This window comes from Myxocyprinus asiaticus, chromosome 38, assembly GCF_019703515.2.
Source record: "Myxocyprinus asiaticus isolate MX2 ecotype Aquarium Trade chromosome 38, UBuf_Myxa_2, whole genome shotgun sequence".
Lineage (NCBI taxonomy): Eukaryota > Metazoa > Chordata > Actinopteri > Cypriniformes > Catostomidae > Myxocyprinus > Myxocyprinus asiaticus.
In genome coordinates this window covers 40,335,755-40,356,888 of record NC_059381.1, presented here as the reverse complement: position 1 = coordinate 40,356,888, position 21,134 = coordinate 40,335,755, and the positions used below count along the sequence as shown (strand labels likewise).

The window sequence follows — 21,134 nt, the reverse complement described above, 5'->3', positions numbered from 1 at the left end:
TTAGACCAGTCATATTAGTGAATCAACGTCAAAACAACAATCTCAAAAGTTATCACAAAAGCAAAAGTGCATTTTTTAAGCAAAGTACAAAATCAGTTTGTAAAACTAAAACTAACTTTACTGCACAAATGCAATAAGTTCAGCATTTTTGTGTGGATTACATTGTGAATATAAAAGATGTGTATTTGTGCATTTTGATGCATTTGTTGGACAAAACCCTTCCAAATACATAGCGACACATGGTTATATGATACATTTTAATTATTATTTGAATTATCAATCTGTGTGTTCATCAGGTTAGATATGCAATGTAAACTTGAGAAAACATGCAAGCACACCGCCAAATGCTTCTTTAGGTTTAATGTTGAATTGTTTGCAGTGGATAGGATAATCTGCTAGCAAACAGACCAAAAAGACCAATACTTCAATAAAGACTGAACAGGCAGGTCGAAAAAGCCTGAAAGTGAAAGATGATGTGTGAAGTGCATTTTTAAATGGCATAAAATAAACAAGAAACAAGAATAAATAAAAATGTCTGCAGATTGTAATATTTTGTCCCTGTCCCCATTCATATTGCTCTCATTAAATACAAAGATCTGATATCATTCAAGAGCAGATTAAAATATTATTGGGTTTTCTACACTTCAAAACATTGCTTAACTAGATGTGAAACTATTTTTCTTCAAAATGTACACTACAATTGAAATACTTCGGGGTGGAAAAAACTGAAAAGCTAATTTGTTTGTCAAGTCAGCCTAAAATTGAATTGCATTCTCACCATTATCAAGTGAGACATTGGTAGACCTGTACTACACAGACACGCATTAAAACGTGATTATTGTGTATGTATGTACAGTATGAGTCTTGTCATGTCATGTAGAACCTGGAAATTTCAATCAGAGACTGTCTCGTGGAATGCTGGTTACACATCTTCATGCATTTCTTTTAGCTCGGAATGTGCCAGATTTGTCTTTGGACCCATAAACAAAACCTAAACAAGAATGGATATTGCCAAGTTAAATAAATCTGTCCTCCTCAGGCCATTGAATTACAAATGATGAAGCATGCATACTAGCTGGAACTGCTTCTATTTTTTGAGGCCGACTTAATTTGGTTGTATTTTTGCCACATCTCCAAAGGCACACCAACTGTTGACATTCACAGCCAAAGGGGGAATTACTTCTTAAGCTCGTCTTGATGCCAATGGCTAATTTTTATTATTTTTTTGCCAGCTAGTTTTTGAATGAAAAAGAAAAAATGGTTAATGAATGTCAATGTCAATACAACGTCCTCATGTTTTGGTAATAGTACTATTACATGGAGATGTTGCTGTACAGTTGCTCAATCTCTGTCTTGAAATACTCCTTCAGCTCTGGTCTCTTGGCTTTTAAAGTGGGGGTCAGCAATCCATTTTGTATAGAGAACATTTCTTTATGAATGTGTATGTCTTTAACCTGGGAGAATAAAAGGATAAAAGGTTTTAAAATCAAGTTGTCAAGAAGGACCCTGCATGAAAGCATAAAATCTAGGTAAGTCTAGGTGTGTGATTTCTGCAGCACCAAACAAAATTGCATTCTGTTTGTTTGCGACCTGACTTGGCCCAGTATAACAACATAACAATATTTGCTCAACCAGTTAGGTTATTTTATGATTGGACTATTTGTTTGACCAACCAATGGCAGACACGGGCAATTTAGAGTTCCCTATCTGTCACTCACTGGATGTTGTGTCGATGTAGTGACACTAGGGGTCACTCTTGGGAGCCCGAAACATTTCTGGTCTTTGAAAAAAGGCCAATGAAAATTTGCATACCACTCCCCCGAACATACGGGTATAAGAGTGCAACCACTCATTCAGATTTTCTCTTCGGAGCCGAACGGTCGATGCTCACTGAGCTGAATTCTTACGGCTGTTCATTCACCTCTGCTGGATCTGACGGCGCATTTCAGCGGCTTCTCCCCTTCTGCACTGGTGCACTGCAGAGAACGCCCCTGGGCGCTTCAGCAGAAATAAAAGGGTATATTCTAAAAGAGTATATTTCTCTAAAAGAGCGGCACACACGGAACGTCTTTTTAAAGATGCCCTTCCGTTTATGTGTTATTCTTGGTTGCGGTCGTTATCTCTCACCTTCTGACGGTCACGATTGCTGTCTTTCGTGTCTGGGTGCTACCCATGTGGAGACAGCATTCGTGGATGGATCATATACTCATTGTGAGAACATGACCATGGCAATGTTGCAGTTGCGGCTTGCCTTCATAAGAAAGCAAGCAACCCCAGCGGCTCCCTGCCTCGGTCCTTCTACCTACAGGTATGAGGCCAGCGTGGCTAGCACTGGGGGCGATTTGGGGACCCCAATGGGACCACCTCCTCCGGGTATCCCCCCACAGACCTCCCATTCCCCAGCACGCTCGTCTGCCCCGATCGGGCTTCCGGATGAGTCCGCCGGCTCGTCTCATGGCGAGTTCGACCTCTTGTTCGGAGCCCGCGAAGGTGATGAGCTCTCGAGCGCAGCATCGGAGAACGGGCTCGTCCAGTCGGATGCGAAAGCCTCAGCTGGGCTCCCCCCCTCGGGTACGGTCGCCCAGTCACAGGCTGACGCAGAGATGACGGACATGCTTTCCCGGGCAGCCGCGAGTGTTGGTCTAGAGTGGAACCCTCCACTCTCCCCTGAACCCTTGCGACTCGATGATTGGTTCCTGGGCTCACGGCGCCGCTCACAGCCATGCCCCGCCCCGCCCCAGTTCCTTTCTTCCTGGAAGTGCACGAGGAGCTGACAAGGTCGTGGGAGGCAACTTTTACTGCCCGGTAACGATCTTTCAGCTCCCCCGCCTGAAAGACTACCCTTGATGGACTACGCAAATATGCGTTTCCCCATTGAGCCTACTTGCACAGACCCTGTGCAGGGTCAGGGAGGACGAGGAGCAGGTCGTCCTGGTAGCACCCTACTGGCCCACCCAGACATGATTTTCGGACCTCACGCTCCTTGCGACAGCCCCCCCGGCAAATTCCCCTGAGGAAGGACCTTCTTTCTCAGGGGCGGGGCATCATTTGGCACCCGCGACCAAACCTCTGGAATCTCCATGTCTGGCCCCTGGATGGGACACGAAAGACTTAAGTGGCCTATCACCTGTGGTGGTAGACATGATCACTCAGGCTAGGGCCCCCTCTATGAGGCGCCTGTATGCCTTGAAGTGGCATCTGTTCACTAAGTGGTGTTCTTCCTGATGCAAAGACCCCCAGAGATGCACAGTCGGATCGGTGCTTTCCTTCCTGCAGGAGAGGTTTGAAGGGCGGCTGTCCCCCTCCACCTTGAAGGTGTATGTAGCCGCTATAGTGGCACACCACGACACAGTGGACGGTAAGTCCTGAGGGAAGCACGACCTGATCATCAGGTTCCTGAGAGGCGCCAGGAGGTTGAATCCCTTCAGACCATGCCTCATTCCTTCGTGGGACCTCTCTGTAGTTCTTCAGGGTCTACAGGGATCCCTCTTTGAGCCCCTGCAGTCAGCTGAGCTTAAGGCACTCTCTTTGAAGACTGCCCTCCTGACTGCACTCACTTCCATCAAGAGGGTAGGAGACCTGCAAGCGTTCTCTGTCAGCAAAACGTGCCTGGAGTTCGGTCTGGGCTACTCTCATGTGATCCTGAGACCCCGACCGGGCTATGTGCCAAGGTTCCCATGACCCCTTTTAGGTATCAGGTGATGAACCTGCAAGCGCTGTCCCAGGAGTAGGCAGACCCAGCCCTGACGTTGCTGTGTCCGGTGCACGCTTTACACATCTATTTGGATCGCACGCAGCGCTTTAGAGTCTCTGAGCAGCTCTTTGTCTGCTTTGGTGGACAACGGAAAGAAAGCGCTGTCTCCAAGCAGAGGATCACCCACTGGTAGTGCCTTTCACCTCCCCTGAGCTGAAGACGTGCGCTGTTGTCTCCCAGTAGAGTTCACAAACTGTGTTCCCTGGATGACTTCCTCCGAGCCCTGTGGCAGACGAGTTTGCGGAGAAACTCGCTGCCGGCTCAGTACATGTGCTAACTAAGCCCTGTACTGGGGTAGGTGCTCTGCATGTGTTTGTTCCCCATAGGTAACCCCATGCGACGTATATCTTCCGCTAATTTGTTTCCCTGTTGGTAAACTGTGTCTTCCTTGGGCAGAGGCCCCCCTGCCCCAGTCACCATGTTTGTAGAAACTCCTCCCCCGTAGGGTAGGACCTACCATGGGACTTCTCCACATGACATACTTCCGACAAAGCTTGGCAAGACCATGTGACGTATTTCCACTCAAAATCCCCCCCCCCCCCGGGTGGGGTGTGGTCTCCACGGTGTCTTCCCCTTGGGAGTGACACCCCCCCCCCCGACGTAGACCTGGTGGCCCCAGTTGGTTAACAAATTTCACTCTTTTTTTGGGGAGAGAAAAACAAAGAGAGGATAAGAGGCCACGACTGGGCTAGCCTGTCTCTATCTTTTGGGCAGTCGACTTGTCCCTGAAGGGCCGTTCGACACTCATAACAGCATTAGGGGAGGTTACATGTCGGCCTGGTGCGCTGACAACGAGGCACACAGTGGTCTGCCCGTCACACACCGCCAGTTCACGTAACACAGTTCAGCCAGTTGTGGCGTTTTGTATAGGGACCCCTAGTGTCACTACATCGACACAACGTCGAGTGAGTGACATCCTGGTTACTTTCGTAACCTCCGTTCCCTGATGGAGGGAACGAGACTTTGTGTCCCTCCTGCCACAACGCTGGACTACCCGCTGAAATGGCTCCTCAGCACAAAACCTGAATGAGTGGTTGCATACCAGCTCCTTTTATACCCATATGTTCGGGGGAGTGGTACCACTCGCCAATTTTCATTGGCCTTTTTTCAAAGGCCAGAGGTGTTTTGGGCTCCCAAGAGTGACCCCTAGTGTCACTACATTGACACAACATCTCATTCCCTCCATCAGGGAACGGAGGATACAAAAGTAACCAGGACGTTTCCAGTCCACTTAATTGTGCATGTTTTTTGGACTGTTGGGGAAATTGAAGCACCCAGAGAAAACCCAAACCAACACAGGGAGAACAAACAAACTCCACACAGAAAGGCCCAGGGTGAGCAGGGGCTTGAACCAGGGACCTTCTTGCTGTGAGGCGACAGTGCTACCCACTGAGCCACTTCTAAAACTGCCTAAGAGGTTAACTAGTTGTTCACTTTGAGACTTATCAGGTTATTGCTGAAGTAATGGTAAATTCTATTAAAAGTGCTAAATGACACAAAGGTAATTTACTGTACCTGCTCGAATGAGTGGAGGCCACTTGCTTTTCCCAAGCGCACCATGTCATCTAGGATGGCTTTCTTCACTTCCTACAGACGTAACAATGGGGAAATTAGGAAACAAATGTTCATTTATTCATAATGAAATTAGCAAATGGACTCATATTTTATTAAGTATTAATTCTGTTTGTTTTTAACCATACTTTTTTATCACATAGTTCTCCAAAGCATCCCCCAAATCCTTTCTTCTGAGCCCATGAGGGAAAAACCTCTGGATCTGGGACAACAATTCCAACCAGACACGACTGCACACAAGATAAATGAACAGTTCTTAGGATCATGTATGGTAAAACTTCGTTTTACATTTTGGACAAACATCAGTGACTAACCTGCAGACTGTCGCCATGGACATAGAGCTGAGACACGGGTTCACTACGGATGTAGATGTTTTCTATTTTCTCTGGAGAAATATATTCACCTTGAGCTAATTTAAAGATATGTTTCTTCCTGTCAATGATCCTCAATGTGCCATTCTGATGAAAACAATAGAAAAACACAGGATATTCAGATAAAGAGTCAATAAAATATAAAGATTTTATTATTGAATCCAGATAAAGATGAGAATTAGACTAATCTATCTATTATCTGTCTCTCTCTCTGTCATATCTGATCATCTGTATGTCCTGTATATCCATCCATCCAAAGAACTATAGCAGTCTATACTGATGACCACAAGATTTGGGTAAAAAAAAAAAAAAATTGTATTCCTATTCTGTTATCTTCTTTTCTGTTTGCTCTATTTAAGCTTCCTTACTTTACTCTGCTTCTTGCACCTTTGAGTTGTTTTTGACCTGTGCACTGTGCATTGTTATTAAAAAAATATATAGTTAACTTTGTACACTTATCTCTCTGTACTTTGGTGGTTCAAACCCATGAGCCTTACTGGATAGCCTAGACTAGTAGTTCAGTCCTACTTAGCAAGCCTACTTAGCAACTATCTACCAGATTTCTAGGTGGTAATCGTTAGTCATTATTAAATGTTTATAATGTTTATTGGTATGATTCTGCAAAATGTTGACAAAGAATAAGGAGATATAGTGGGCATATGGAAAAGGACAGCAATGTCACTTATTTGTGCTTTCTAAGTGTCCTCAAACAATTCTAAGTAGACTCAAATAAACAAGCAGAATGTTTTCAGGCTGACATACTGGTAGCCATTTTCCAATGTCTCCTGTGTGAAGCCATCCATCTGCATCCAGCATCTCAGTGGTCCTCACTGGATCTTTCAGATAACCCTTAAACACGTTTGGGCCTTTTACACAAATCTGACACAGAATAAAAAACAAGACAACAGTATGATGTTGCTGAAACCTCTTGTTCTCTCAGTACATTTAAGGCTCAGTGTGTCATTAAAGGCCCCATAAAATCAAAAGTATAGTTTTGTGGCTTTCAGTCCATATCTGCTTTGAGGCCATTTATTTGCTAGTGTACTCCTAAAAATGAAAAAGTCAACTTTCAGCAGATACTGTATACCATTTTAAAATGTACTTTCTTTTCCTCTTCCTGAAGATGATCCGGAAACTTAATGACTCATCTTGCACTCACTCAGAATATGTCCCTCCTCTTAATACCACCTGCCTCCAACTAGCAAGTATCAAATCATGGTTCATGGTTGTGGCACAAACTAAAAGCTATTGGTTGTCTCAAAAAAAGGGACAAGCCAAAATCCCACCCCCAACTTCATGTTTTAATAGGAAATATGTAAATACAGGAAAGAAAACTGTGCTCGTCAAGCAACTTCATGGGTTCTTTAACCTAACGGTAGCACATGCAGTTATACACTATATACAGAATATAACACACCTCTCCCTCTCTTTTAGCAGCAAAGTAGTTCTTCTCTGCCACATCCACAAGTTTGATGAGATTACATGGCAGAGGTGCACCTACATGACCTATAGAAAGAAAAAGAGAAAATATTTTTAGAAAATTAATGGAGAAGCTTTTAGTAAGCTTTTAACATACTAACCAAGACTACATAACAGGTTATTTACAGCATTTTCGCTTTTGTTACCTTTTTTAATTATTCTAAAGGAAAGGCCCTGCCTTTTTCAACCCATACCGTATTTGAAGAATGTGCATTAGTTTAAAATGTTAAAACTCCCTAAACAATTAAACATCTCTTTTGGAAATAGGCCACTGTTTATTCAAATGTGACAATGAACAAGGAGGAAATATAGAAATTATTTGAAATCTGTTACGCAAAAAAGCTCACTTGTCTTAAAACTCCATTGTGCTTTGCAAATGTATGAATAGGCAAATATTGTGGAACCAGTGTAGCCAAAGACTTCCAGAAATACATATGGAAATGTATATGTGCTTGTAATGTATTACAACAGCTGGAAACAAGTTTTCAAAACAAGTTATCAATAAACTTTATATATAGGAATAAATATTTGACACTGAGATTTGAAGTCTTTTAGTTAAAAAATAAAAGTCTGGAAAATGTATCTCTGCAGCTTCAGGTACACTACTGGTCAAAAGTTTTGAAACACTTGACTGAAATGTTTCTCATGATCTTAAAAATCTTTTGATCTGAATGCGTATGCTTAAATGTTTGAAATTAGTTTTGTAGACAAAAATATAATTGTGCCACCATATTAATTTATTTCATTATAAAACTAAAATTAAATAAAATAAAAATACAAAGTTTTTGAAATTGATGACTTGGACCAAATAATAAAGAAAAGCAGCCAATAAGTGCCCAACATAGATGGGAACTCCTTCAATACTGTTTAAAAAGCATCCCAGGGTGATACCTCAAGAAGTTGGTTGAGAAAATGTCAAGAGTACATGTCTGCATATTCTAGGCAAAGGGTGACTACTTTGAAGATGCTAAAATATAACACAGTTTTGATTTATTTTGGATTTTTTTTAGTCACAACATAATTCCCATAGTTCCATTTATGTTATTCCATAGTTTTGATGACTTTATTATTCTAAAATGTGAAAAAAAAAAAAAAAAATTACAATAATGAATAGTAAGTGTTTCAAAACTTTTGACCTGTAGTGTATGTGTTACAGGTGATAATACATGATCATAAACAACTGTTTGAAGGAAATACAAAACATAAATACACAGTTTAATGTCTTAAATGTCTTAACTATTTTGACCGAAACTGAAATGGAGTGTTAAGCGCAAACAATCCACAAGGGTGAATAGCTGGAATCAGTCTTTACAAATGATTTACAGCTCCAATATCATCATTTCGGGAACTCTGTGTTGCATATTAATCATGCATACATCACACTGAGAAGAGGTGTTCACTTCAGCCCACAAGATGAACTTACAGAAGAATCCTTAAAGTTTTTTTTTTTTTTTTTAACCACACCATGTGTTTGTGTGAAATGATGATGTGGGGTAATAATAGTTTAGATCATTAAAACAGTCTAAACCACAGGTTTTGAGTCATTTATGGACTGTGAAGGTGTGAGCTTTTTAATTTATTACTGGTGTTTAATGTTGAACACCTCTAACTCCAAGTATTAAACTTTAGTGCACACAGACTGTAACTTGTTGTGAATAATTTGTGCTCCGGACAGGAATGATACACAAATCTTGCTGCTTGTTGAGGAGTGGTGTGCTATAACATTTTTAAGCAATCAGACTTAATATTTATGCTTGACTGATGATAAAATGGGCCAAAAAATCTCTGATACTTATATTGAAGGAGGGAACCGAGCCATATCTAGAGACCACAATATCATAGTGAATTTGTGGTGGGAAATTTTGACGAGCCCTTAAGCAACCACCTAGCAGCCATCCAAAACACCCTAACAACTGTTTGGTAATGCCCTGGCAAACACTTACACCAGTATTGTGGTGGCAACTTTTGCATAGGCAAACAAATCTCAAATTTTACTCAGAACATGTACAAATCTAGTTATTATGTTATGGTTTTATGATTGTTTGAAGTCATACCAGATGTCCAGTCTCCAGGAGTGGTAAATGTGCAACCAGCAGTGCACTCTTTCTGACCGTAGGCCTCATAAACCTGCAAACACACCAGGTGAATACAAGTAGAAAACCATCAGAAAAAAAAGAGGAGGGATTATTATGAGAAACTAAAAAAAAAAGGTTTGCTGGCCTTCAACCAGTTTAGCTGGTCTCCTATCCTGACCAAGCTGGTCTGCGGCTAGTTTCCCAGCCGTTCTTCAGAAGCATCGGCCATTCAGCTGACAAGTGTCCAAAACCTCTCTAAAACCAGCAAAAAGTCCAGCCAGCAAACCATCTTAGGCTGATTTAAGACTAACCTGACACCCCAGAGCTGCTCTCAGGAAGCCCAGTACTGATAGGGAGGCAGGGGCCGCTCCAGTGATGATCATACGTAACCTCCCACCCAGACTGGCCTGTAACATGATCATTTCAAACAGTCAAACATCAACACGCCTTTTATTTCAGTACACATACTGTACTAGTACTGTATGTCTCACTGGCTTTAGATCACACACCTGGATCTTATGGAAGAAGATCTTGTCCCATATGCTGTCGCTGCGGATGACACCTCTACTCACTTCGGCTCCTTTTCTCTTGGCTGCAAAATTCAGCAGCCAGCATTTCAGTGGGGTGTTGGCCTGACTAAAGATCTGAACAATAATTAATGCATTTAATTAGTGGTGCTTGCTAAAACAAGCATCATTATTATTAATATTGCTCATACTTTGGGTTAAGGATTTGAGTAAGCATAAGAGTTAAACTTCAGCAATTAACTTAGCCAACAACGGCTTATTGAGGAGAGGTGTTCCTACTTTTCTAAGTGATCGGACTTACAGTTTTCACCTGGTGGAAAATAAATAAAAAACTCTATGGTAACACTTTTCAATAAGGTTCCATTTGTTAACATTAGTTAACAACATTAGTTAACATGAACTAACATTGAACAATACTTATAAAGCATTTATTAATCATAGTTCATGTTAATTTCAACATATACTAATACATTTTTTAAATTAAAAGTTGTATTAGTTAACATTAGTTAATGCACTATGAACTAAACTAACATGAACTAACAATGAACAGTTGTACTTTTATTAACTTACATTAACAAAGATTAATAAATGCTGTAACAAATATATTGTTAATTATTTATTCATGATAATTAATGCATTTACTAATGATAACAAATGAAACCTTATTGTAAAGTGTTACCAACTACATTGACTTACACTGAGTGAGCCATATTTAGAGACTAAAATGTCATAGAGACTTATGAGTGGGCTCTTTTGACTTGGGCCAGAAAGCAACCACCTGGCAACAACCCCACCCATAACACCCTAACAACTGTCTAGCAATGCATCAACAATCACTCAGGACTTGAGCAACATAATGACAAACACCCAAAACATCCTAGCATCATGACAGTGACTTTTGCTCGAGCCAACACTTTAAGAAAATGTAAAAATCTAGCTATTATAGTAATTGACATGATTTCTCTTAAAGAAATCACTTCATATATCCAAGATTAACACATATAAGGAAAACACATGATGAATAAACGGAAATTGTCTTATAGAGCGTTGTGAATGTGTCCATTTCTGTATGAATAGCTTGCATACACATTTTTGTGCATGGTAAGTGCATAAAACTGTGGGAAGGATTTCATTTGATTGGTGCTTTGGCTCACCTTGTCATACATACGGTTTAGGAGACGAGGCACCACAGGGAAAATGGTGGGTCTGAGAGTCTTCATGTCATCCGGTAGAAAATGAATATCACCTTGGAAAAAGCCAATCCTCCCACCATGACAGATAACAGCTGACTAGAATACAGATAATACATGCCATCATGCATTTTTATAAAACTGCTTTAATAACAGTGTACCATTCACCATAATAAAAAATCTGAGAGATAATAAAGTTGATAACCATGTCCAAACTTTTTTTTTTTTTTTTTTTTTTTTTTGCAGCTAGACAGACCAGTTACTTTCATTATATGGAAAAGAATGGCTATTAGATATTTTCAAAAATTCAACTTTTGTGTAACACGAAAGAAAGAAAGTCATACAGGTTTGGAAAGACATGAGGGTGAGTAAAAAATGACAGAATTCAGGTGAACTCTTCCTTTAATAATATCCAATTATAATAATAAATATAGCTGCAAGCAGCAAACCGGGGTCAAGCCAATTATCGGCAGCATGAGCAGCGAAAGAAGCATTGTGACACATTTTAAGTTAGAATTCTGATGAATGCTGTAGGAGTTAAAGATAAAAAAACAAACATCTATGACCATGTTTCTCAAGATACACTACTGTTCTATTTGCGTGTACTAGTTGCACATTAAAACCTCTTATCATCGGCAGAACAAAAGTGCTTGCTCTTTTGGCTATTAGTACATTGATAAAGAGCGTTTACTCAAGGTTGTGCAGAGGGTGTTAAGTGCAACATTCCACACTATACATTGTTTTGTGCATTCTCAAGCACTTTTGTAAGATTTTTTTGGAATAAATTGGAAAAGTCAGTTTTTACATCCATAGAGTTATATGCAATACATTTATAGACATCTATGCAATATTTAGTTTAATCCAATTTAAACTAAAAAAAAAAAAGTTGTGATTATTTCCATGACACTAACTTAATTGAAAACAATTTGTCTAATTGATTGAAATATTTCAAGCAAGCACATTTAGCTATTGTTTACTACAGGGCATCCAGAATTCACAATGACCCCCCAGGGCAAGGTCATAAAATATTTTCAGTTCCTATTTTTTATAAATTTGGTACTTTCAAATTTGTTTGTGAAACAATTCTAAACAACAAAAATCTATTTTCTAATATTTTCAGGCATGGTCTGCAAATAATCAGCAGATTTCATATTGATTGGACAAATGTTATAGGAGTAATAGCAACAACAAAACATTTACATAAAATCAAATCACAGCCAACCATGGTATCATTGTTCTCTGCATGACCCACACAATCTAACAAGACCAATCTCACAAAAATGCAAACATACAGCCTCAAGTCCATTTTGGTGTGCTCATTGTCAAATTTATTGATGATTGGCCAATGGCTGCCATGTTTCTCAATATATGCAACTGTCCTCATGATCAATGATGGCAACTCCCACAAAGACACTGAATGCAAAGACACTGCATGCAAATTTTGAAATTAATCAGACCAATGTTTCTATATTTAGAGCCACTTTCATATTATTCCCTGTTATAGCGCCACCAAATGGCCAAACCCCACAACTTTTTCTGTGTGTTCTCAGATTGAGCCCTTATATAAATGTGTCAAGTTTGGTGAAAATATCTCATTTCACTTAAGAGTTATATCAATTTATGTAAAAGAAGAGACCACTTTTAAAATTCATCGGTCAGTTTTTGGCATTTAAGGCATTCTCTTTTAACTTAAATTTACTAATGATGCTTCTTATTTTGGTGGTTTCGTTCCGATCGGATTTGAAACAATTCGCTAAAGTAGTTTCGGAACTATTTTCGAAGTGGCAACAGGCCGTAAGGTGAACCATAGCAAATATGGTACCGTTGCGCTTGGCAAACTTAACGAGACCAGTCCTGTGAGAATAGACCAACGGCACTAAAAGTTATAAGCTCACAAAGTTAAAAAAATTCATTTTTCCACCACTAGGTTGCGCTGAACCCAAAGTTCTTAGGCACCTTCAGGGCACGGTCCTGATGACACATACAAAGTTTCGTAACGATACGCCAATGCGTTCATAAAATACAGCATTTTGCGACAAAATTCTAAATGGCTGATGCCCAAAATGGCCGACATGGGAAAATTGGGTATCGTTTGACTCGGAATGTTTCACTGAATCTAAAGAGACCAGTTGTATAATTTATGGCCAAAGCGTTCAAGAGTTATAAACCAAAATAAAGTTTTTTCTATCTCCTGACCAGTAGGGAGCAGTGTGGCGAAACGCTGCAGGTGACCTCAAGGCATGATGACGATGACACATACCAAGTTTTGTCACAATTTGTCAAAATGTTGTGGAGATACAGCATGAAGTCCATTTTGGCGTGCTCGCCGTCAACTTCGTGAAGCCATTTCTCAGGAACGATTTCAAACATCGGAAAAAAAAAGTGATAACTTTTGTGTAGCTCTATCTCATGATCGCTTTAAAACAATTTTGGTGGAAAGTGGACAAAAATTGTAGGAGGAGTAGCGATAAAACGTGTTTCCTTAAAAAATGGTGGAAATCGAAACCAAGGTATGCATTGGACTCAGCCTAAGCTCAGGAATCAGTTGAAAATATAATTTTGTCTCTAGGACAGTTCAAAAGTTATTAGCGTAAACACGAGTGAACTTTTCACCTGTTGGTGGCGCTAAAGGGTTTGAGTTACAGACTCCAAATTTGCTGTGGTATCAGTTCAGTCCTCTAGCTGTGTGCAAAATTTCATAACTTTCCTGCAAACGGTTCTATGGGCTGCCATAGATTCCCATGGCAGAAAAAAAAAAGAAGAAGAAGAACACCAACGATTACAGTAGGGGTCTTCACCCTTTCAGGGCTTGACCCCTAATTACAATTAGTTTAATTAAGCCTCCAACACTGCCAAGCATGCTTTTTTTTCTTCAGAAAACTTTTCTTTCACATTCTTTCTGCATTATGGAAATAATATTTTCAAAGAAACTGCAACAATCTGTGGCTTATTTAAGATATACAGATCAATGGGTCATATTAGGACATGGCACTTGGTGTCAAAGAAAGAGGGAGTGATATCTGCATGCTGCATGTGTTTATGGGGCTTTATGCCCTTGTTTGTGCTCACAGTTGATACAGAGCCAAACTGTAATTTGAGACAGCAGAGCTGAATGAATAATAAAAAAAAAACTCTGCTGGTGAGTGTGTGTGAGACTTTTTATTACTAGCAAATTTTTGAGACTGAATGAGCATTACATATTTTGCATAATAAAAGTGGACTTCCTAGGTAGACACTGAGGAAACACATGCAGACAGACATTTTCTCAAAAAGGTCTCACACAAGTCTCACCTCAATCAGCCTCTCAAACATGTGGGCAAGAGGCAGGAAGGAAATGAGAACATCATCTTGGTTCGGAAAGATCACTTTCTGCAGCGGCGACCAACAGATATAGACACACAGACATACAGAGGGGCTGTGTTAGGCAAATAAGTGTCTGTGAACACAACATACCAAACTCCATTAGCTAGCTGATTCTCACTCAGATAGCACAAATGGCATCAATTATTTGCAGAATCACTTGCATCTGTCACTTTCAAAAAGCCACCAAAGTCAGCAACAACATTCCCGTGGGTCAGCATCACCCCCTTTGGATTTCCTAAGGACCAAAACACACACAAGAGTAACACAAGAGTCTTGTGTGACCTATCTGTCACAATGTATACAAATTCAAGTATTGTGTATTAAGGTTCCAAAAAACTAATAAAGAGTTGCAAAGGGCTTTTGGACACTTAAGTCCCAAAAACACATAAAAATGTTAGAATGTCATTGCATTAGATAATATCAAAGCAAATTTCATTCACTGTATTTTAAAGAAAGATAGCAAAAGCACAATTTTAAAGCAAAACATTTTAGAAAAATAAGTTTTTCTACGATAAAATAACAGAAATACTGTTAAACAAGCCACATTTAAAAATGTAGGAATGTCTTGCATTAGAAACAGTAACAAATTATAAAAGCAAGTGTCATCTGAGCTACAATGCTGCTAGAGCTTAGAGCACACTTTGCTTTTCTGAGCCATTTTCTGTCACTTTCGAGCAACTAGTGTCAAGGTGATTTTAAGTGGATGTATGAAGTAAGTTCCCCTAAAGTTCACACAGGTGTCCTACTGTAACAGACCCTTAGCAAACTTTTTGGCTAAATGATTTACTTAAATAAGTGTTCTTGTGCTCTCTTTCTTAAAATAAATGACACTTAGTATGATATAGGTAGGATAATTAACTCTCTTGCTTCCTGGTTTCCTCCCACTACTGTAGTTCTTCAGAAAAACGCTTTGATTTCTTAAATGCTATTGAGATAAACAACACATCCAGGCAGAAAGACAGGAAGGGAGGAATCTACACTTGACCCACTATTCAGAAGGATCGAGGCCCATTAGTAGCCCAAGGACATTTCTTTGTTCATGGCTGTTAAGATTAAAAATTCTGGGCAAAAATGTGTGAGACTGGAGATTTATTTACAGGTCAAGATTGCTAAAAGTATTATAAAAAATAAAATTGAAACGTTTATGAGCTAGCTGTTGTCCTGAACAGTGTTTAAGAGCCCTTTGTAAACACGTATGCATATATACTCAGTGGCGACCTTTCTAATACAGTTCTGGGCAGGACCCCTTTGCCCCCTAGACAGATTCATTTCTTCATGGCATGGAATGGTGCTGAAAATATTCCTTACAGCAGGGGTTGGCAACCTTTTTAACATGAAGTGCTATTTTTTTAATATATTTTTGTTAGCTTAAAGGTGCACTCTGTAAGATTTTAGCTGGCTCTTACTTGTCCCATCGGACACAGTAGTACTTGTGGTTTTGGACTCTATACTGACCCCCATCCTCCTGGATACTGGTAGTTTGTTTATTAAACGCTGCTGCTTTACAGTGAAGATGTTTATGTTTTGTTACTTTTATTCTCTGTTTTTCACCATCTCATAATACACACATCCCTATTATGGACATTCTTGTATTAAATCCAAACGAATTTCCTCGTGTTTTTGGGCACTGGACTGTAACCGTGCAGCTGCGACTCGATCACAAGCTCTCTGCCGGCTGTTGACCGCAGTGTGCTTGCACTTGCCCTTATCATGTCATTTATCCATGTTCCGGCCCATGAAAGCTGCAGGACGTACTGTTTTTTTTTCATGTTTGGAAATGTATCTTTTCATTTGCACTTATTCTGTTTGGACTGTCTGTTGGATCACAATCCTGCTGATACCATCACTCTGGACTATACTGTTGACTCTGGCTCCTTTATTGTCTGTATAGTAAGTATATTATGTTTTTTGATATATTGTTTGGTATGCTTGTTTTGTTTACATTAACTTTTATGTTTGAGCATTGGCTGAAAGCGCTGTATAATGTAAGCTTGTAATTATTATTGTCATTATTAGTGGTAGTATCTCATGAGGGAGCGACCTGCTCCATGTAAAATTAAACAGCTTTTATTTAATTTCTGATATGACTTGAGTTTTCATCTCATGTGAGTGTATATCATTTTCAACATATACGTATATATTAAAAAAATGCTATTCAGGTCTTTATGTGTAAAACATTTAATAAGCAAAAACTTAATGCACCTTTAATCACTATGCCATATTGAGCACTCCACAAAAAATAATATGCGCAATCCCCAAACTTCAAAATAATGCTTGTGATTAGAAAAGTAACAAAAAAGCAGACCAAACTACATCACAGTTGTTAGTGTGAGTACAGCCTTGCATAGTGACCCACTGATAGCCAGAGTGAATCAATTTATTTGCCTGACTAGCGCAGACCAATATGTGTCCAAACTGATCTGATCTGTAATCTGTGCCTCACTCTCAGTAGGTGGCATATGTAAAAGAATCTTCTCTATAAATATTTCAATCTGTAATATAATTTTTTGTGCTTTATTTTATAATGTTTAATGTTGCTTTAAAAAATAAGTAAGATACAAATACAGAGCTATGTTGTCTTACCTGTGGTGCCACTGGTAAAACAGACAATGGACAGGTCATCAGGCTGAGGTGGCTGTTAGAACAAACATATAAAACTGTTGTTGCAGTCATTGTCCAGTAAGCCAGTTGTTGCTTAAAAGGATAAAAATACAATGTGAATTTAATTAACTGTTCAGCTTTGGTGTTTTGATCGAAAGCTTCTTATGTCTAAATAAGTTTGTGGAAGGCATGGGGCCAACTTGAGGAATACTGGAAAAACTCATTTATGACACAGAAAAGCTTTAGCAATACTTCATGATCCATTGCAGGCAGAACTTCAAAAAGATTGCCATCCATCAATCCATCCATCCATGTTCAATACACGTTTATTCTATGTAGGGACCAAAGGCAGGGAAACACCCTGAACAGGTGGCTAGTCCATCACAGTCAAAAGACTGCCATATGATTAAACATTGTTTATTAATAAATTTAGACACATTTTGTGCTATTAAATATGCATGCAGATTTAACCAAGCAGACAGTATTGACTATAAAGATTATAACAAGAATGTTTACAAGGCACATTATGCAATTTTACAGCAATACTGCATGCCATGTTACAGTAGGCAGCAGTGCAGTATCTGAAATCATGCTTAAAATATTTCTTTTATTAAACTGAACAAAAATTGCTCAAATAATTTTATGAAGTCAGACTATATTGGGATAAAATATATATAACTATTTACACAACATTTTATAATATGTTGATTGAAGAAATAAGAACGGATTAGCCCTATCCAAACACAAAAGGATACATTCTACTTTGAAAATTTTTGCACTCAAAATGAGAGCAACAGAACACTTCTTAAAAGGTAAGCAACGTCGTAAAATATGAGGTATTAGCGTAAACTCTGAGTCATGATTGGTTGTAGAGTGTGCTACTACGTCATTCGATTCTAAATGTTTCTCCACATTATTCATGAGAAGGAACACTTCTGTCCAATCACTCCACTGCCTCATGCATGAGTTCACATTACAGCAGAGAATTCAAAATTACATGTGGTTGTGACAGCAGTTCCTGGTCTGCACAAGTTCAACAGCACTCACAAATATGAGAGGGACTTTTGCACTATACACTGTGGTGAGACCGCATAACAGCAGAGAATTCAAAATCACATGTAGACGTGACAGCGGTTCCTGGCCCAGATATGATAGCGGACTTTTATACTAAACACCATGGTGAGCTTGTAATAATTTGTCAGAAAGGATCACAGTTGATAACTGGGCGGGAGCGAGCATGTTTGTTGGCCAAAATTCTACTACTCACGCTCCAAACATGAAGCAGCTGTTTGTTTAGAGATGCACACAAACCATCGCTTCTTCTCCATGTGTCTGGTCTTGGACAGGATAACACAATGGCTTGTTTAAAAAACAGAAGACAATGATGAAAACCGAAATCTCAAAGTCATGTCAACACTCTTTTTGGTTTTCTTTACATTAAGCGAAAGATTTAGGCCTACAGGGTTTACAGACGCTCTGTCGTCAAGACAACAAAGTTGAAATACTGGATAACTTTACACAGACAAGGTTAGTAAGCAATTTATCACACTAGAGTCATGTTAACATTCAAACATAAGCATGAGTTCGCATTACAGCAGAGAATTCTAAATTACATGCGGATGTGACAGCGGTTCCTGGTCTGTGCAAGTTCAACAGCACTCGCTGAACAAATATAAGAGGAACTTTTGCACTATACACTGTGGTGAGATTGCATAATGGCAGAAAATTCAAAATCACATGTGGATGTGACAGCGGTTCTTGGTCCAGATATGTGAGTAGACTTTTACATTAAATATGTCTGATCATCGACAGGATAAAAAACAGAATACAATGATGAAAAGCATTGTTCGGGACTCAGACACACTATCTCAGTTTAATCCTAGACTAAAGACTCATATATATTCAGCCAGGCATACACCTAATTTATCCATCAACTCATAGTTATGCTGCATTAGTTAGGTCTGCCAGCATCTATGCTAATATTATTAGGGGGCCAAGCACCAAAGGTGCTAGAATCCTATCGTATTTGTTCTGATTTTCTTGTTTTTCTTATTATTTTTCTGCCCTAAAAGTGTCTTGACATTAGAGATGGTAAATCGTAGGAATCCTAAACTTGGCAGGATGGTCCTAAATCCCAACCGCTACTCAGGTGCACAGACACACCCCATCTGACCCTAGGTGGTGCTATAATAAGCTTTTTTACGTTTCATTTCATGACACTTTTGTAAGTCTGAGATGTGAACGACATGACATATTGCTGAACTAGGGGGGTTTCATGACACTTTAAGCCAGGCCACACTAGCCGAGTTTTCCGCCGATTTTCAGGTGTGAGCTTTATTTACAAAATCACCGGCCAGGAGGGAGACAGAGTACACTTTAGTGTCTGCCAGTTGGAGGTTGTTAATCATGTGACTGTCGGGACTCCCTAAGTTAATAGTTACAGCAAAGGGGAAAAAGAAAAGAACATGACAGGAAAAAATCATTCTATCGCAGGGGCAGGCTCTTGTGTTCTCATTAAATGACCAATGAGCTCTTCTTTAACTGAAGAACTGACAAGGCGTCAAGCTGATCTGAACATTTTCATCTGCGATCACACTCAGCTGCATATCACCACAAATGCAGATTGTAATCCATAGTGTTTCTGTCACCAAGCATTTTTCCTGCATTTTTCTCCAACATTAAATTGAATAATGAAATCAGAACGCGGAGGCACTACAGTCTGTTTTATTGAACGTAATTTCTTTACTTACTGAAAGCTGCATATGTACAAATACACAATCAGATACTTTCACAAGATAAAGTTACTCCATGAATCGCATTCTAAATCACTCTTTTCTAACAGTACTCCTGTTGTTATTTTGTGGGCTCCACGTGACAGGGAATTAGAGAAAGAGAGTGTGAGGTGAGTTGATATGTATGACACCCCTCCACCATTCTTAATTGGCAAGTGTGTCATACCTCCGACTGAAGAGAGCGAGATCTCAGCAAAACAGTCGGAAAGTGTGACATGCTTGGCCAAAATCTAGTTTTTTTGAGTCTGCTTGTGTGATGCCAGCTTTAAGAAACAAACCCAAAATATGCAGAGTAAAGGCATTCTTAAGTCAAAAAAGGAAATTAAATACCAGCTGAATTCCATAGTTTGACATTCTTTTATCTTTCAGCATAACCTAATAAATGGAGTTTTAATGCAGACTGCTTTGTTATTACAGTCCAGAAAAAGATTCTAAATGTAATTACCAAGATTGTCCTTAATGAATGTTAGCTATGACAAATGTGGTCTGTTTCAATTTCATTAAAAAATGTGTTGTTAAATACAAGTTCCACACTTACCACTGGCTTCCTACAGTGCTCTCTACCCAAAGCCTAAAGATGACAACAAACAAACAACATCCTGTGTTATTATTCAAGTACACAATATTCAAATTATTATTAAAACATTTACACAATATTCACAAATTCAGATGCAACAATGTACTCTCCATGGTTATTGGAGTGTAAACAGCTGTAATAAATAGATGTTATTGGTTGGTTGAATCGAGAAGTATGCATTGTAGCAAATGTAAAGATTCAAGAGCTCTATGAAGCAAGCTTGAGCATGACTGTGTAGGGCTTTACTGGTTGTTTAGATCAGTGTTACTATCAGAAATAATTGATAATTATTTCTTTAGTTATTAATTAATATTTAAATTAATTAATTTAATCTTAACTCATTAAAACCTCATATGGGGCTCCAGTAAATGTAGTGTGCTACATTTAGGAGCGGGTTTGGTTATTAGCAATAATTAATAATTATCAAAGATAATTATTAATTATTCAAATCAATAGAACATTGATGAGAATCAATGTTAGCTTTTTTTTAATCCTTTAAATCAACAATTATCAAAGATAATCACTAATCATTAACATCTATGATACATTAATTAAAATTAACACTAGCTTATTGATCATTCAAATTCAACAATCATCAAAGATAATTATCAATTATCAAAAATCAATAGAATATTAATAAGGATTAACATTGATGGGGCACCACCCTGGAATCAAGGACTAATAACCAGATAGTATAACAGTCTCAATATTAGATTCTTTTCTTAGGAAAATCGACATCCGAAGAATATAGATTTTCCAGAGAAAAAAAACAATGAATGAAGGCTTGAATCCGAGCACTGACATCCCGTCAGCATGACATAGGTGTATGCAAA

General features: G+C 39.0%; 1 protein-coding gene across 1 annotated transcript in view; it reads right to left on the bottom strand.

Moving 5' to 3' along the window:
- Positions 1–1,313: 1,313 nt before the first annotated feature.
- LOC127428789 (long-chain-fatty-acid--CoA ligase 6-like) overlaps positions 1,314–21,134 on the bottom strand; it is a 56,013-nt gene continuing 36,192 nt past the window's right edge. Inside the window, exons 7-20 of the mRNA XM_051677384.1 lie at positions 20,263–20,295; positions 16,915–16,966; positions 14,493–14,566; positions 14,260–14,337; positions 10,933–11,067; positions 9,761–9,895; positions 9,563–9,658; positions 9,231–9,303; positions 7,115–7,203; positions 6,460–6,576; positions 5,641–5,784; positions 5,455–5,556; positions 5,270–5,341; positions 1,314–1,454 (exon numbers count right to left, since the gene is read on the bottom strand). Of these exons, the coding sequence (XP_051533344.1) occupies positions 1,314–1,454; positions 5,270–5,341; positions 5,455–5,556; positions 5,641–5,784; positions 6,460–6,576; positions 7,115–7,203; positions 9,231–9,303; positions 9,563–9,658; positions 9,761–9,895; positions 10,933–11,067; positions 14,260–14,337; positions 14,493–14,566; positions 16,915–16,966; positions 20,263–20,295 (1,341 nt within the window). The remainder of the gene's footprint in view (positions 1,455–5,269; positions 5,342–5,454; positions 5,557–5,640; positions 5,785–6,459; positions 6,577–7,114; positions 7,204–9,230; positions 9,304–9,562; positions 9,659–9,760; positions 9,896–10,932; positions 11,068–14,259; positions 14,338–14,492; positions 14,567–16,914; positions 16,967–20,262; positions 20,296–21,134) is intronic.